Here is an 18,703-nt window from a genome sequence, read left to right as displayed (position 1 = left end):
GGTTGATATAGAAATTTTCTTTATTCATAATATTCTAGAAATGCAATGTTTTTATTTTCCACTGATCTGTGAGCTTCTCAATGTTGTATCCATTCTTGCTCCCACTACATCTAGCATCATGCCTCGTATAAAGACGATGCTCCTTAATCAGTGGTTGAATAATGTAGAAAATACATATTGGAAGGGGATTTATGTGTTTTAGAACGGTCAGCAGAAGTTTTGTTTTGTTTTGTTTTTGTTGTGGTAGTTGTTTTTGAAAGGGCTGAAAACTATGAGTCGGAATTGACTCGACGGCAACGTGCGCTACACTATCCACTGGAAAGTAAACCAACAAATCTCAAAACGCTTTGTGGCTTAAAACCTCCTGTTAACACAGGGCAAATTCCACAATAAAGCAAAACAAAGGCTCCTTTAGAGTTTAAAGGAAAAGGTGAGAAAAGAACACGTGCAGGGGGCCCACAGTCCAGGTACAGACAGAGAGGGGTAACTTGTATCTCGTCTACCCCTTACCCAAGTTTCCAAACAGAGGTTTTTAAGGATGAGGTGGACCTCTACATAGAGACAGTGTGATGTTGGTTCATCATCTTCCAGAGCTTTGTCAAGATATTCAGGAGCTCACATCAGTAAAGGTAGAAGTGACAACTGCTTCTTGTTTAATTCAGTAAAGAAAATTAATATGCAAGTATTTTCCCATTACCACTGAGTAATTTGGGACCTTTGAGTACATATTGTGTTAGCAAGTACAATATGGTTAGTGGAGATCAGAAAAGTATAAAAAAAAAATTCAGATTGTGAAAATAGAATTTTTTTTTTTTTTGCTTTTTTTGATGCCATAATATATAATTCAGCATATACATTGGAATGATTTATTTGTAATTTACTCTTAGATGAATACTCTTTACATGAATATTAAACAAAACATGTAAAGAAAATTAAACAGCCTGGGTAGCTTTTTAAGTAGGGAAGAAAAGAAAACGTCCATATGCATAATGTGTATTATATTGGTTTAAAATTAGATGTTTTACTTAAAATAAGTCATCTTTCACATAATATCCAAACTAGCAAGAGTATATTTTAAAAAGGGACAGGAAAGATTTTCTAAGACAATGAAAAATATTTGGAAAATAGTGACTTGGTAAAAAAAGTTGTAGATTAATCATTAGAAGCTATAAGTTCTGAGAGGTCTCTGAGTGACGCACCCGGTTTACGCTTATGTACTAACCTAAAGATTGGCAGTTCGAACCCACCCAGCAGCGCTGTGGAAGAAAGGCCTAGCCATCTGCATCCATAAAGATTACCACCAAGAAAACCCTCTGCAGCGGTTCTACTCTGTAACACATGGGGTCACCATGAGTCAGAACTGACTATGGCTACAGGTTTTGTTGTTGTTTATTGTGTATTTGTTTGGTTGGTTGGTTTATGGGTTTGAAAATTAATGTTTTCTATTTGCTGGGCATGGGAGTTTGGGCAAGTAATTTATACTCTTTATTCAACAGTTTCCACATTCCTGACATAGGGATAGTAAATCATAGCCAGAGTGCCCCCTTGGTCATTGTGAACACAGAATGGCTTCATTTTTATGTTTATAAATGTGTCTGAAAACTCTAAAGTTTTATTTTAGCATACGCGATTACTGTCGCTAATCAGCAGAGTCTCATTGTAAAATCAATGCACAGAACATGGTGAGTGAATTTATACGTACATATTTACACATAACATTTCTGGCCTGGGACTGAATATTCTGAACCTGATGGAAATTTGTCCGTGGCAATTTCTACTTTGCTCAAATCTAATACAACTTTATGTTAAGTTTATCATATCAGTGTTTATTTTTTCCTGACATTAAACATGAGGTTTCTGTATCAGAAACAGGCTTTTAATTATGCACAGAATAAGGTGGCACCAGTTTCCCCTTCCGCGATCCTCCACAGGGTAGCCCAGTGAGAGCCAGAGGTCCCCTACATTACCGAGGATTGTACCACAGGACAGGAATGCTGAAGCTCTCCATCTCAGAGTTTGTACCGGGCAGTTGGTACAACTGGCCACTGTCATCTTCAGAGAAAGAGAGAGACCTTATCTTACTAATGGAAACAAGTCCTCCCTTGGGAGAAGAGGTGAAGGTCTCTTGTTCCATTACCACTTGGAATGTTAAAATGGCTCCAAGGGAGATAAATCTGGAAATGTTCACTGAATGATTTACTAACTTCCAAGGCATGGTGACCACTAATCATCCTGTAAACTAGGTGGCCAGATATTTTTGCTCAGAAAGCCGTAACCTTGCAGAAAAGTGAAAATATTCAGGTAGCATTTTCCCCAACACCTTCTATCAAAATATTCTAATTGAGCTTTAGAAGGACCCAAAGATTCTTATGACAAATAATTTAGGAAAAGCTAAAAGATAAAGTCCTTTACTCAAGGACGTTTCTGAGCTCCTTCAAGATGGGAGGAAGGAGGACGTATTGCAAGAGAAGAGGAAAAAGAAGGGAAAAGGGTGGAAGAAAGAAAAGGGAGGATGGGGAAGCAGAAGGATGAAATCCGTATTTTACAACCCTGTTACTCTACTGAAAGGCCAAGAGATGATATTGGAAGAGTTGGGGTTAAAACCAGGCATTCCTAGCTCCTTCTAATACACTCTACTCTCCGTCATTAGCCTGAATGTTTATTTCTGATTTGCATATTAGAATCAGAAAGATAATGTTTCAGCTATCCACGTTTTCAAACGTTATTAAAATGTGTTAAAATAACCATGATAAAATCAATTTTACAGCATCTTATAGCATTAACATATAAATTATGTAGCAGTTGCTTACAGATATGCAAAAAATATTAGTAGCAATTTTGAGAATTTCAATTAGGCAAATATATGCTATCAGTAAAAAAAATTATCTGGAAATAATTAAGTGAAGATTATAGATCAAAGAGATTAGACAATTGGATACCTAATATAGAATCACTCTGTATTACTCTTGAAGGAGCCCTGATGGCACACTAGTTAAAGTGCTCAGCTGCGAACCCAGAGGTTGGCTGTTTGAACCCACCAGCCGACCCGTGGGAGAAGGATGTGGCAGTCTGCTTGCATAAAGATTACAGGCTTCAAAACCCTATGGGGCAGCTCCATTCTATCCTATAAGGTCACTATGAGTCAGAATCAACTCGATGGCAATCATTGTTCCTTAATAATAATAGAAGATGCCAAGAGAATACATCTTACGGTCTAAAATTCTTGCTATTTTCCAATCAAATTTGATCAAATGTATTAGAAAATTATTGACAATGATTATTTGAAAAAAAAAAAGTATCCATGGTGTAAGGGTACAAAACTATTAATGTTATCTTCTTCCCTATCGTAAACTCTGGTTATTCCCTTTTTTGTTACATGCTAGTCTGAAGAAATCAAAGTATCAGCATTGATGTTTTATTTTTTTTTCTTATCCTGGTTTGTGAGTCACCACCCGTGAGTTAACAGTAAGGAGTGTAACGATGGAATTGATCGCATCCCCATCCATCGCATAAAATCCTGTCTCAGAGGAGATTAAGGAACTACAGTGGTTCAGAGTGCTTCACTCCACCTTTATCCCACTTACATTAGACATTCGCACCTGTTTCTACAAGAGTGCAGTCCTAAAAAGAAGAGTGCAGAATACATCTTACTTGCTGCTGTAGGAAATCCTTTGACTTAGGAAATTATGATACGGACTACCTAGTTTGCAAAATCCGAGAATCTTTTGTAATATGAACAATGACTAAATATCCATCTCCTTTATAAATGAAATTTTCTTAATTCTCAATCTATCCTTCCTCCTCTCTATCATCAATCTTTCTTCGTGTCCTAAACATGTCTTTCTCTTCAAGCAAGCCACTCAGCACTCACCCTCCAAGTGCGGGCTTTGCATACACAGGGCGTTCTCATCAGCCCCCTTGAGGGCTACACGACACTTGCCTCAGTCTTGCTGAATAGACTCAAGACATATATAACTGACAGTTAACATGAAATAGCTTTGAGGAAGTGTCCAGTGAGTCTGAACAAATCACATAGCTTCTGGGAATTAGAAGAGGGACGAAATAACTGCACGGAGCTGTGAGGGAAGGCACGAGGAGCAGGTTTGATCTGAGCCTTTAAGAAGTAAGTTCAAGTGAACGAGGGAGAGGGGAGTGAAGAGAAAGATATGCTCTATTCCATAGTAGTTATTGACTTAATTCAGCCAGAGGAAAATGCACATTAAAACCAAGTGCTCTATAGCATTGAAAACTGTGATATTCTTTCTAAAAATTTGAGACACTATCATGAGCCATCTGCAGTTCCAAATGCCCTCTAAAATAGTCACGTCCAGGGAAGTGTTATAAGAAGTTTGAATTACCTAGTTGACATCTGGAAATAATGTCCAAGTTTCCTTAGAGTCTATCTAAGTAGCAGCAAAGTATTTTTATATATGCTTTATGGTGTCTAATGGAAGAAGATTGCAAGCAGACTAAACCAAAGAAACACTACAAGAACTCATAAAACATCAACAGGTACACTGTGGTCATGGATATTGTCAGCACTTGGCTACAAGTCAGAGATGATGCTGAGCTGCTCTTGCAGTAGTGGTTGAGGTGGGCAGCAGTTCTAGACATACACCAAAGGATATTAGGTGTGTGACACGGAGACCTTTTCAGCCAAAGACCTTTCTAAATATAGGGGGCACATATTCCTATTCCAAGCAGGAACTGTCATGGCATCTTATGCTTAAAGTTTTCTGCCAGTTAACCTGTGTAAACTTAATTTACAAAGGGATGAATCAATGACAGAATATAAAAACTAACGAAGGGCCATATATTAATTAGGAATTTTTTATTAAAAGTGACAGAAAACTCATCCCAAACTGGCTTAAGAAAGAGAAAACAAGCATAAATCTATTTGCTAAGGTATCTGAACAATCCAGGAAAAGAAATATCCCAACATTCAGTGATCTAGCACTTAAATAATGATATGTGGACCAACTGTCTCTGTTTTTCTCAACTCTACTGTGTTGTTCGCTCGATTGTCAATCAGGCTGTACACACGTGGTCCCAGGATGACTTCCGACAGCTGTCTGGGAATAAGCTTTTTTTTTTTTTTGTACTTATTTATTTCTTTGTTCAAGTCCAGAAAAGAAACAGTTCATTCCCACAAGTCTGAGAAAACTTCTGATTTTACTTTTTTGTCTCTGCTGGAGTCATCTCCTCATCCCCGGATCAATCACTGTGGCTGAGAGAATGAGATGCATTGACTGATTTACACCTAGATCACAAGCCCCATCCTGAGCTAGGAGCACAATCAAACCCATCAACAGCACAGGAGTTGAGAATGAGAAGGGGATTGTCTGCCAGAGGGAAATAGACATTGCTATTACCAAGAAAAATAAAATGTTAGGTAGACAGCAAACACAATAGATAACCACCACAGACTTACAGAAAGTTGGTGCCTAATAAATACTTTATGAATATTGCTGAATGAGTGAGGAAATAGGCCTACATTTTGCAAGCAATAAAAAGCACAGCCTCCTCCAAGTTTTATGTTAGGGTATGGCTCTGGAGATCTCCTCTTCTACCATGTATTGATGACATACTAATAAGGAAAAATGCATCCAATGTAATATAATATTAAAATATACTACTCTCTAAAGATTTTAATCCCAAAACCCGTTGCCTTCATGTGAATTCCTACTCATAGTGACCTTATAGGAGAAAGTAGAACTGCCACATAGGGTTTCCCAGGATGTAAATCTTTACAGAAGCAGACTGCCACATCTTTCTCCTGTGGAGAGGCTAGTGGGATCAGACTTCCCCAGGCCCTTATCTACTGTGCCACCAGAGTTCCTTGATATTAATCACAACACAAATATAATGGCAAATACCTGAAAGCAGCCTACAATGTCCACCACAAAGGGAAAGCCTTAAAAAAAAAAAAAAAAGACAAATCCACATGATGAAATCAAAGATCAAAGTAGTCATTACACCATTTGTGGAAAAACATTTAGTAACTGGAAAAATGCTGATATTATGAACGATATTCTATAAAATCATCAAAAAACAAACAAACATGTTGCCGTCAAATTGATTCCAACTCATAGAAACTCTATAGGACAGAGTAGAACTGCCCTATAGAGTCTCCAGGGAGCAGCTGGTGGATTCAAACTTCCAGCCTTTTGGTGAGCAGCTGAGCTCATAACCACGGTGCCACCAGGACTCCAATACAGCAAGAAAAAAATTATTATGGGAGGATGTGATTGAATAGTGTGGTTAGTGATTTTTTTAAAATTTATTTTCTAGTTTCTCTAGAAATAAGCGGCACTGTCATAACTGGAAAAATTAAAAACTGTCTGTAGATGTTTGTTTTCTAATCAACAGACAATATCATAGCTCTAATGGCAGGAGGTGCCATAAACACAGGTCATGATGAAAACTGAAGAATAGAGAAGGCAGGAAGAGGCACATCTGTTAGAAAACCAGTGGGCGTTGTTGCTAAGTTCAGGAGCGGTATTTTTATTTTAGTCTTCATCTAGGGTTCTTGCCTACGTTCTGTCACAGCTCTCAGGAGAAAGGACGCTAGAATCTGACTTTTTGACTCTAAAATAAGTACCTTAAACTGTCTCTAGATAATTCTAGCCTGAATGCTCTACTAGACCTAAAAATAATCTTCAAGACGTCATTCTCATTGACCTTCCTCTCTTAAATTTTTCCTTTTTCTTTCTTTTTGTTTTTTTTAAATCAAAATAGAATTTAGTTGGCTCTGGGACAATTAAATATTAAATGGTACCGTGTAAGTATAATCTTTCACATGATTGACATACTATTAGAGAAGCATTCTGATTGAGATGGCTTTAAAATTACCAATTGTATCTTAAGCATTTCATTTAGTGGAATGGTTACTAGAAGGTCACAAACTGATTAACCACATGGTAATTGTAATGTTTCAAAGGCATGATACACAGCAGTTTTGACTATTTTTACTTGTCAAAAGAATAACTGCAAGGTGAGCAATAAAGCTGGTGCACTGTTGAATATTTTAGATATTTCTACATGAGTATTTTAATTTTGAGGTGATATACCCTAATGTGAATTGTAAATCATAAAGCATTATTCACAAGTTAAATGATTTTTCATCATTATTATTATAATTGTTGCAAACTGCAAATTCAGACCAATCAAAAACAGATCTTCAGTTAAATTAATAAATTTAAAAAAAAGTTCATTCATTTCTGAAATAGAATTGACTAGTAAATTTAGTCCTAAAGAGCAAAAGACTGGATAAACAACATTTTCTCTATAGCGTCACATTTCAGCAAATACATAAACTCACCCACTTTCATCTGTAACCTCATTAAACTCTTAAATTCTCTAGATTTAATTTAAAAATCTGTCCTTAATTTTATCTAAAAGGAATCCAAAATGGGCTTTTAAAATTATACCCAATTGTTTCTAATAGAGATTCCTACATTACCATGTTCTTGCATCAATGATTTATCCAAATGTATTCACATTATATACAATCAGAGGTGAATATAGGATTGTTCATCAAAATTCACTGCAGTATGTCAAGTTTAGTGTTACTAACTGTACTACTGGTGGTTTAGAATTTAATTAAGTTGAGACACATTCATCACTCCATAGTTGTAAAGGTTTAAATTCTCCAAGTAAAAATAGCATGTTTTTTTTTTCATGTTTCCATTTTATATTTCTTGCAGGTGAGCACATTAGACTGGGTACGAGCCGAAAAAATCTATAACCTCTGTGAGGTATTATTTAAAGTTCATAAGGTAGGTATTCATTGTATCTTAGATGCTTTCATATAAATTAGATGTCCCTTTGGGTTTAAAGAGTGAGGGAAATACATATTTATGACGGTGCATTGAAATAGTAAAATAACAGAAAAATGATCTAGAACTCCATCCTACCATCCTATCCAACAGGATTGTGCTGTGATGAACTGAGTTGGATGGTGTGTGAGTGTGTGTGTGTGTGTGTGTGTGTGTGTGTGTTAAGGGGAGAATGCATTTTAGCAGCTTCCAATTACAGTATTTTCCCAGAACTTCAATTTCTTATCTTTATTGTTGCTGTAGCTATTGTTGTTGGTTCTAAAACATCAGATACAGATTTGTTTCGTAAAACATTTTCTCATTTAATCTCGTCTGGACTGATCAGAGTAACTAACCAAGTAATTCTACTCCTATTAGAGAAGAAGTACTCATTGACTAAGAAAGAGAAGAGTTTTATCTATAACATTTATATCAAGACTTCAGAATAACCTGATTTAGTTGGACAATTCCATATTAGCTAATTGTCATGGATTGGATTATATCCGCCCAAAAATGTGTGTATCAATTTGGCTGGGCCATGATTCCTGGTATCTGGTATCGTGTGGTTTTCCTATATGTTGTAAATCCTGCCTCTGTGATGTTAATGAGGGAGGATGGGCAGCAGTTGTGTTAGTAAGGCAGGACTCAGTCTACAAGATTGGATTGTATCCTGAGGCAGTGTCTTGAGATATAAAAGACAGAAGCGAGCAGAGAGAGTTGGGGACCTCATACCATCAAGAAAGCAGTGCCGGGAGCAGAGCGAGTCCTTTGGACCGGGGTCCCTGCACAGAGAAGCTCCTAGTCCAGGGGAACACCAAAGAGAAGAAAGCCAACAGAGAGAAAAAGCTTTCCCCTGGAGCTGATGCCCTGAATTTGGACTTTTAGCCTACTTTAACTATGAGGAAATAAATTTCTCTTTGTTAAAGCCATCCACTTGTGGTATTTCAGTTGTAGCAGCACTGGATGACTAAGACACTAATCCATTGCTACGTAAGTCAGTTTTAACGGTTTCTAATAGGATAACAGATCATCATGCATTGTACACTGGACTTTAAGAAGGACTGTGAGTGTAAAAGTCAGGCACATTTTAAGTGGGGAGCACTGTGTGTAACTTACGAGTGGATGCTGTTGACATGTGTTCACATATTGGAGATAAAGATAAGTGGATATTTGAAGGTGCCCTCAAGTCGGTTCCAACTCATAGTGACCCTGTGTGCAATAGAAGGAAGCACTCCCGGTCCTGCACCATCCTAACAATCGTTGCTGTATTTGAGCCCATTGTTGCAGTCACTATGTCAATCCATCTTGTCTAGGGTCTTCCTCTTTTTCGCTGACCTTCTACCTTACCAAGCATGATGTCCTTCTCCAGGGACTGGTCCCTCCTGCTAACATACCCAAAGTACATGAGACGAAGTCTCCTCATCCTTGCTTGTAAGGAGCATTCTAATCAAAGTGAACAAACTAAAGATATGCAGTTATTTTACTGAGAACAAATCTTAGCAGACCTCAGGTTTTGTCCAGAGTTCTGTACAATACAAAATTATGCAAAGCCATGTGAAAGTTGAACATGAAATGATAAAGTATGTGAAAGAAAGAAAAGAGATCAATGTCACCAACTAACTTTGTGACTGTAGGCAAGGGGTACACTATTGTTTGCAAATATTCACTTCCTCACCACACCCAATACTGGGACAATATAGTTCCTGCCCATTGATGTTATTCCTAATCATGTGATTTCTTTTGGCCAGTGGGATAACAGATGTGGCATGAGCAGAGTCTTGCAGTGATGCAGTTGTGTGACCAGGGCTGGTCTCTGGCATTCCTTCTGCTTGCTATGAGAAGAATACAGCATTGGCCAGCACTGGTCCATAGATGATGAGAGGCACGTGGAGTAGAGACATACCCAACTTCATCTTGGAGACAAGCCCTAGATCAGCCAATCTACATTAGCTGAAACTTAGCTGACCCACACATGCATGAGCAGGAAATAAGTGCATATTGTTGAATGCCACTGAGATTTTTGCGGTTATCTGTTAAGTAGGAAAAGCTGGTACAATTGGCTACATATGCTCTAAAATTGGACTTAGCATTGACTCCATTGCTTGAAATAATTAGTTTATTTAAGCTTCAGTTTCCTCATCCATGAAATGGAGGTAATAATAATCCTTTTATATGCTACTTTATAATATTATTTTCAGAGTTGTGTTATTTAAGTGGAATAATGACTACTAGCTGTGCCATAGTGAATGTTGTTGTTCAAAAAAAAAAAACCAAACCGAACCTGTTCTTGTCAAGTCAATTCCAACTCATAGCTACCCTATAGGACAGATTACTGTCCTGTAGGGTTTACAGGAGCAGCTGGTGGATTCAAACTACCAGCCTTTTGGTTAGCAGCCCTATCTCTTAACCACTGCACCACTAGGGCTCCACAGGTGCCGTTAAGTCAGTTCCAACTCATAGCGACACTGTGTACAACAGAACGAAACACTCTTGGTCCTTCACCATCCTCACAATCCTTGCTATATTTGAGCTCATGGTTGCAGCCACTGTGTCAGTCCATCTCGTCAAGGGTCTTCCTCTTTCTTGCTAACCATCTATCTTACCAAGCATGATGTCCTTCTCCAGGAACTGGTCCCTCCTGATAATATTTCCAAAGTATATGCGATGAAGCCTCTTCATCCTTGGCTTCTAAGGAGCATTCTGGCTATACTTCTTTGAAGACAGATTTGTTTGTTCTTCTGGCAGTCCATGGTATATTCAATATTCTTCACCAACACCATAATTCAAAGGCATCAATTCTTCAGTCTTCCTTACTCATTGTCCAGGTTTCTCAGGCATATGAGGCAACTGAAAATGCCATGGCTTGGGTCAAGAGCACCTTAGTCCTCAAAGTGATGTCTTTGCTTTTGAACACTTGAAAGAGATCTTTTGCAGCAGATTTGTCTGATGCAATATGTCGTTTAATGTCTTGACTGCTTTTTCCATGAGCATTGATTGTGGACCCAAGTAAAATGAAATCCTTTCCATAATGAAAGTGCTCACTAAATGGTAGACTTAGATCCATCTTTGAGGTCCCTTCTTGTCCTCTGTAACTGTAGGAGCCTCAGGTCCAGGGCAGTACATATACCAATGATTCTCAACCTTGTCTGTACATTCGACTCAACTGGTGTGAGCTTTACAAAATCCAAAGATTTAATTTTATTTGCTTTGAGATGTGTCCCAGACATTGGTATTCATTTTTTTAAGCTTTCCCAGTAATATTAATGTTCGGAAGTCTGAAAACTTCTCCTTATACACACTGAAGCATATATTGAATCATTGTGAAAAAAACACTTGTAAATAAATAACATTTTATTGCACTGATAAATTCCTTAGAATCATTACATATTAAGCTAGAAAGAACCTTAGTGATCAGAATTGTTGTTATATTAACACCATTAACAAAAATAAGAGAAATATTCTTTTGCTATAACAATGCCAGTAGCGATAGCATTAATCTTTAATTATATTTCCTTCATTTATTTGTTCTTTAAACACTGCCTTTTGATCCTCCTTCCCACAGTGGTAGAAACTCATTCATTCAATTATTAACTCATGCACTAAAATTTGAAGTCTGGGAGAGCAGAGCTTTTGTGTTCTGTCGCTGTGTTACAGATTACTCCAAACCTTGGTGATTAAAAAAAAAAAAAAATACACATTACCTGACAATTCCTATGGGTCAGAAATCCTGTTTCACAGTTTCTCACAGGCTATAATCAAGGTTTCAACCCAGTTTCCCTGGTCTTAACTGGACACCTACAGAAGATTAGAATAGTTATCATGGGGACAAAGATATTATTCTGTTTTGCCCCATTTGTTGAGTTATTTTCAACACATAACTGTATACTATTAATATTAAATTTTTTAGCTTTTGTGAAATAATCCTCTTTTTTTTGTAGCCTGCCAATCCAAAAAGTATACCTACATTTCAAATTAACATTTTAAAATGCCTCATTTAGTTATGTTGATTATAATTTTCATTGATATGGGTATGAACCCACCCACGTACTTTGGACATGTTATCAAGAGGGCCAGTCCCTGGAGAAGGGTATTGTGCTCGGTAAGGCAGAGGGTCAGCGAAAAAGAGGAAAATCCTCGACAAGCTGAATTGACACAGTGGCTGCAACAATGGGCTCAAACAGCAATGACTGTGAGGATGACGCAGGACTGGGCAGTGTTTCATTCTGGTGTGTGTGTGTGTGTGTGTGTGTGTGTGTGTGTGTGTATGAGCTTGGCTACTAACCAAAAGGTTGGCAGTTTGAATACACCAGCTGCTTCTTGGAAACCCTATGGGGCAGTTCTACTCTGTGCTATTGGGTCACTATGAGTCAGAATCGACTCAAGGGCAACTGGTTTGGTTTATATGTGTGTGTGTGTGTGTGTGTGTGTGTGTACACACAGTTATATATATTCTTATTAGTGAATATATAATTATTGGTAGTATATATGATTATTAATAAAGTGAGGAATGAGTTACCCATATTTTTTAACATTTTCTAGAAGTACTTGCCAGTGTAAAGAATAAAATTAAATATGGCATATAAAATTGGAGGGAAAAAAGAAATGTCATTATTAGCAGATATTACACTTGAGTAATCCAAGAGAAGTGACTGAAGAACTATTAGAACAAAAGTAAAATTTCATATAGTAGTGAGTTAAGATATTATGACACTTACACAAAGCTGGCTTTTGTATATACAAACATCTACGACCAATTAGAAGAGATGATGGAAGAGACTATAAAATTCCAGGAAAAAAAACAAAAACTGACAGAGTATATGCATAATATGGGAAGAATGTTTAAAACACTACAAAGAACATAAATAAACCTTTCAAAAGGAAAAAATGAAAAATCATGTCCTTTAATTTTTATTGTTCCTAAAAAGACTCAGTTACTTTGAAGATACAGTTTGAAGTTACCTAAAATTAATTTACACATTAAATATGATTTATATTTTCAAATAATTTGTTTTTAGAATGAGAACTGACTCTGATTTCCCTCAGGAAAAATATGTAAGAAATATCCAGGACCCTTATAGGAGGAAAAAAAGACTAATGAGAATGGTCAGCCCTGCCAAATAATGAAAACTATCCTAAAACTGCTTTAATTAAGAGGGTTTATTCCTGGTGCCTGTGTAAACAGGTAATTAATGAAATACAACAGTGAGGATCCAGAGGTACACCCAAATACGTATCCATATCATGATTTAATAGACGGAAAGATAACATTTCAGAGAGAACAGTGGTGACTAATGGTCATCTCGACAGCTATTTGGCAAACAAACGAAAACAAAAAAGTCCACAGGTCACCATGAGTCAGAATCGACCAAATGGCAACAGGTTGGGTTTTGTTGGAATACCAAAATAAATTACAGAAGAACCAGAATCTAAACACTAAAAAATGAAATTACTAACGGAAAACAACATAGAACAACTATTGTATGATTCTTGAGTGTGGATGGGTTTTGAAAAGTTTGGTGATGTGGGACATTCTAGATACATATTCTGATGGTGTAGTGGTTAAGTGCTATGGCTGCTAACCAAAAGGTTGGCAGTTTGAATCCACCAGGCGCTCCTTAGAAACTCTACGGGGGCAGTTCTACTCTGTCCTATAGGGTCGCTATAGGGTCACTATGAGTCGGAATCGACTTGACGGCAGCAGGTTTTGGGTTTTGAGATGTGTATTCTAGGAGTTGGCAGTGTTTTGTTATGTTGTATGTAGGGTCACTGTGAGTCATAACCAACTCAAGGGCACCTAATAACAACAACAACAAGATACATATTCTAAGTGGAAAAAAAAAAAGTTCAGGAAAGCATGTATGGTTTCCAAACTTTTAATATAGATAGAAGTGTATACACACGCAAAAAGGTATGCTTGGTATGCATGTTGTTGGCAGATGCAATCTGGGGGACAGACATGAAACTCTTCATAGTGATTATCACTGTATGAGAGAACTAGACATCTGGGATGGCACAGAAACTTGTAATTTCATTGAACACTCTCAAAATTATAGAATTTTTTTTACCATATAAATATGTCACTTTTTATCTCATTTTAAAGACATCATCATTGCTATTTTCTTAAAGAAATATTACTCTGCATTTCTGGCAAGATTAAATGTTGGTGTTTTCAGTTCTTTCTGTACTGTTGTTTCTGTCTCTTTCTCTCTTTCTCTCCCTCTATCTTTTTAAAATAAAGGAATGGAAAAATCAACTCTCAAGACTCTTTTGGCATTGTTTAATAAACAAATATTTAGTTTTTAGTATTGAGAATCATATTAATCAACATGGATCTATGAAATTGGGACGTTTGTCTTTGGTATTGTATTGTTTCAAATAAGGAGCAGTTGGAAAAGTGTAAAAGTAGATTGAGTTTGGGGTTGGAGCCTGCTGAAGTGGCTGGAAATTGTGAGACAGGACCAGGGAGGGATGGAGCTATTCAGACCCAGAACACTCCAGGAGCCTATCTGGAGACAAGAATGTGGCTTAATGATTGTTGCACATGTGCAGGATGAGATTAAATGAAGCTAATCAGACAATGTCTACTGTAGCATGGAGAGGGGACAGATGTACTTGAGCTAGACAGACTTAAGCTTTGGCAGTTCATCTGTTGAGAATGGAGAGATCGAGTTGATGTATGAGCATTCAGTGGTGATGACAGAGACCACAGCTCAGGAGTAGTACACTCCTGAGTAAGACTTTCTCTAGATCTGCTCTAAAAGAAACAACAAGCAAGCCCTGATCACATTAACAGTAAGAAGAGTTTGGAGGTTGTGCCCAACCAACTTAGGAGCTTTTATTTATACTGGGAAAATAATAGTCAAGGAATGATTTCTTTGAACAGCAAACCAACCTAGATCTAAAAGCATTGACAAAGGAGGGTAGATGAGATGCACAGAAGGGGTAAGAAGTACAGCCTTGGAAGTCTAGACGGTACTGCAAAGTGATAAAGGCACTTTTTCACAATTGTTAGATATTACAGTTTCCTCGGTAGAAGAGCAATCTGCCATATAAATAAATCTATTTTTTATCCTTTTCAACAGGAATATGCAAGTCAAACAAAGTAAGAAATATGAAGATAAAATGAAAGTTTAAAAAATATGAAATTTTTAGTAGCTTTTGTCTGAGAATTTGAGTCTAAAGAGTCATCAATCAAAATAAGTTTTTAATGAAAACATATCATTTAAAGTCTTGTTCTTTTCCTTGAATTGAAAGTATCCTCTAAAGTCATTTTCTCACCCTATATATACTTGATTTTTTTTTTAATTTAGATCTGGAATTTTAAGCTGCATTGAACGGGAATAAAAATGAGAAAAATATATTTCCATAACAATATTGTCAAAATGGTAAATACATTTATTTCCAGTTTTTGAAAACAAATTTATTCGGACACCGATTTGTTATTTTTGTTGAATACAACAATGAAGGAGTTGAAAAAAAATTTAAATAGAAGCTCTGCATTAGTTTTAATAAACAACAGTAAAAATAAAATCAACTAATGATCACAATGAACAGCACTGTGGTAGGTACATTCACAGAAAAAAGCTTGGGAGGAAATAGAGTAAAATATTAATTATGATTTTCTCTCACTGATTGGTTTACAGGTTAATTTTTTACTTTCATTAATTTTTCTGTATTTTCTAAACTGTCTATAACATGATGCTTTGTTTTCAAAATGACAAAATATAAAAATTAGGTTTAAAAGGATCTCATGGTATTATATGATATGTATAGAATTTCATTCAAAGAAATTCCTGAAAAAAAATTTTTTTTTTTTAAATTTTGCACAGGCTTTTTTACCCCATTTGGACTTTTTTTTTTTTTTTGCCATCTTGTTTATATGATTATTCTTTTAATACATGCTCTTTTGGTATTGAGATATCGTTGAAGGATTGTTGTATTTTTTATATATGCTTCATTAATAAGCTATAGAATGAAAAAAAACCAAACCCATTGCTGTCAAGTTGATTCCGACTCATAGTGACCCTATAGGACAGAGTAGAACTGCCCCGTAGGGTTTCCTGGGAGTGGCTGGTGGATTTGAACTGCTGACCTTCTGGTTAGCAGCCTAAGCTCTTAAGCACTTCACCACCAGGGCCACAGTGAAGTATAGAGAGTCACCTCTTTTTTACCCTTCACCCTTATTTTCCCAGGCAGATTGAAAAAAAAAATTTTAATTAATACATATGCTATGAAATGATTATGAAATCATGGAAATAGCCAGGAGAGTGGCTACAGCAAAGATATTAAAGTCAATATAGGAATAATAATTTTAAAAATGTATACAGCATTCAACATTTTTAAAAAGGAGATTGAATTCTGTGAGTTGAATTTGTAAGCCTTAAAATAATGATCTTACCAAATGGTAGCTCCTTTTTTTGCCCCACTTTCATTGTTGATATTGATTGTTTAGCACATATGAACTTAAAATTATCTATATGCATGTAATTCATTTTGCAAAAATGAAAATAAGTGTATGATTGTCATACAAAGGAACACTATTTTGTATGGAATAATTTTTCTGATTTGTTTTCATCATCACCATTTCAAAGTATAATCACCAATATTTAGGCCAGAAATCAAATTTTAGAGTTGTAATTTTGTTTTTCTATGATTTTTTCTCGTCTCTGAAAATGAGTTCTTCCAGCTACTAAAATGATGTGTTCCGTATTCCAACACGCACCATGAAATAGATAAGAAAATTGCATTAATCAGTGTCTTGATTGCAGTCATGACTTAAATTATAAATAGCCACTACGTAGTCTGTAAGAAAACACCATTTAACAGGAGGAATATCCTATATGATCCTATTTTCTCTCAACCTAAAAAAATACTGTTTAGAAAGTTGGAGGTAATTAAATTTGCTAATATGTCTGGCAGAGGATTGTGATAATAACATTGCGTTGTTGTGTGCCATCAAGTCAATTCCAACTCATAATGACCCTCTAGTACAGAGTAGAACTTTCCCATAGGGTTTCCTAGGCTGATGTCTTTACAAGAGCAGGTCACCAGGTCTTTTCTTCCACTGGGCTGCTGGTGGGTTCAAACTGACAGCCTTCCAGTTAGCAGCCAAGAGCTTAACCATTGCTTCATCTGGGCTGCTTGTGATAACCATACCAAAAAAACAAGTTGTGTCAAATCAATTCCAACTCATAGTGACCCTAAAGGACAGAGCAGAACTGCCCCATAGGGCTTCCAAGACTGTAAATTTTTATGGAAGCAGATTGCCACATCTTTCTGTCACAAAGTGGCTGATGGGTTTGAACCACTAATCTTTTGGTTAGTAGCCAGCACTTAACCACTGCACAACCAGGACTCCTCAGAGGCACTAAAATAAAATTAAAATTAAAAAAACCCAAACTTGTTGCTGTTTAGTCGACCCTGACTCATAGTGACCCTGTAGGACAGAATAGAACTGCCCCATAGGGTTTCCAAGACTAATCTTTATGGAAACAGACTGCTGTGTCTTCTTCCTGGGAAGCAGCTGATGGATTCAAACCACTGACCTCTTGGTAACAGCCAAGGGCTTAATCACTGGGAGTGCTTAGTCTGAAACTATCCTAAGCACCTCGTTTGCATTACCTCACTTAATCCTCTCACTACCCTTAGACTTAATCCTTACTGTCTCCATTTTATACTAAGAACTCCCAAGCACAAAGAGGGCAAGTAACTTCCAGAAGCCTCGTTGGCAGGCAGGAGTGGGATCCAGCTCTGCTTGACTTCAAAGCTCATCTTAAATCCTGTTCTTTTTCACTTGTTAGAAACATCGGTGTTCTGTGAATCTGTCTGAGTTTTATAACGTCCTCCAGCAATCTTTGAAGTAGTTTTTCTTGTATAATTAGAACACTGAGGGTAAGAGTTACAAAATGATTTTCCCAAAGTCAGTTTTTGACTATTTACAGTAAGACATTCACTTTTAATTTTTTAAGTGCTCTGGTTCTTGACTCATATTGACACGTTCCAATCCACAAGAACGGAGTTATTGCTTCAAAAAAGAACTACAGGAAGTATCTAGGGAAATGAGCTGTATAAAAATGATTAATTTCATTTATATAGCCTTTACAACATTATTTTTGTGAGGCTAAATAGTTTGAGTTTAGATAACATCATCATGTCTGTGAAATTCTTCAGAGTTCTTTCATGGGAATTCTCAGGTTGTTCAAAAACTATTTTTTGATTCTGACTACTTGCTGTTGAATATAAAACTTTGCATACTGATTTGCCAGTTCAAATTAAGAGTCATAAAAAGTTCTGTCTCTTTGATCAAGTAATCTCATTCAAAAGAATCAAAAAGCTATGTGCCTGAAAATGTTTAATAACATATTCTTTTAGTGAATATTTGAAGAATTGTCAAAAGTCCACTGAGAAATATTTCAAAATCTAATACATTTTAAGTACTTGTTACACTCATATTACTCATTTACAAAATTCTGTATACAAATGGACATTGCAAAGAAGGGAATATAAAAAATTAATCATATAACAAAAAGGTAGTAGTAATAGAATTACTTCTCTTTGAAATTTCCTTTATTATTGCTGTAATTATTTCATAATAAACGTAAGTAGGGACAAAAAATCAAGCTAATTTTTAAATATAGCCTCTTCTTCCGCCTCACCCCACTGAAATTGAACATAGGTGGTTTCTATATTCATAGGGCCTCGGGTTGATAGAGGACATGCTTTAGCAGTGAGGTCAGCTGAAAATATTGTAGTTAGGTAATATGATAGATTATTTTCTGAGAAAGCTAGTTAGCTGAATATTAGATATCAGATTTAATTACATACCATGGCTCAACATGGCCATAAATACTATGCTTGTTTGTTGTATGGGAATAGATGATAAACTA

At 36.4% G+C, this 18,703-nt stretch overlaps 1 protein-coding gene across 1 annotated transcript in view; it reads left to right on the top strand.

Moving 5' to 3' along the window:
• The window catches only part of SNTG2 (syntrophin gamma 2), a 315,981-nt gene that overhangs the window by 187,659 nt on the left and 109,619 nt on the right, over positions 1-18,703 (top strand). The window contains exon 12 of the mRNA XM_023728305.1: positions 7,707-7,778. Within this exon, the coding sequence (XP_023584073.1) occupies positions 7,707-7,778 (72 nt within the window). The remainder of the gene's footprint in view (positions 1-7,706; positions 7,779-18,703) is intronic.

The sequence above is a fragment of the Trichechus manatus genome, unplaced genomic scaffold (assembly GCF_000243295.1).
Source record: "Trichechus manatus latirostris isolate Lorelei unplaced genomic scaffold, TriManLat1.0 scaffold00023, whole genome shotgun sequence".
In the NCBI taxonomy this organism is placed as follows: Eukaryota; Metazoa; Chordata; class Mammalia; order Sirenia; family Trichechidae; genus Trichechus; species Trichechus manatus.
Note: the sequence above shows the minus strand (reverse complement) of the source record. Positions and strands in the feature narration are given on the sequence as shown.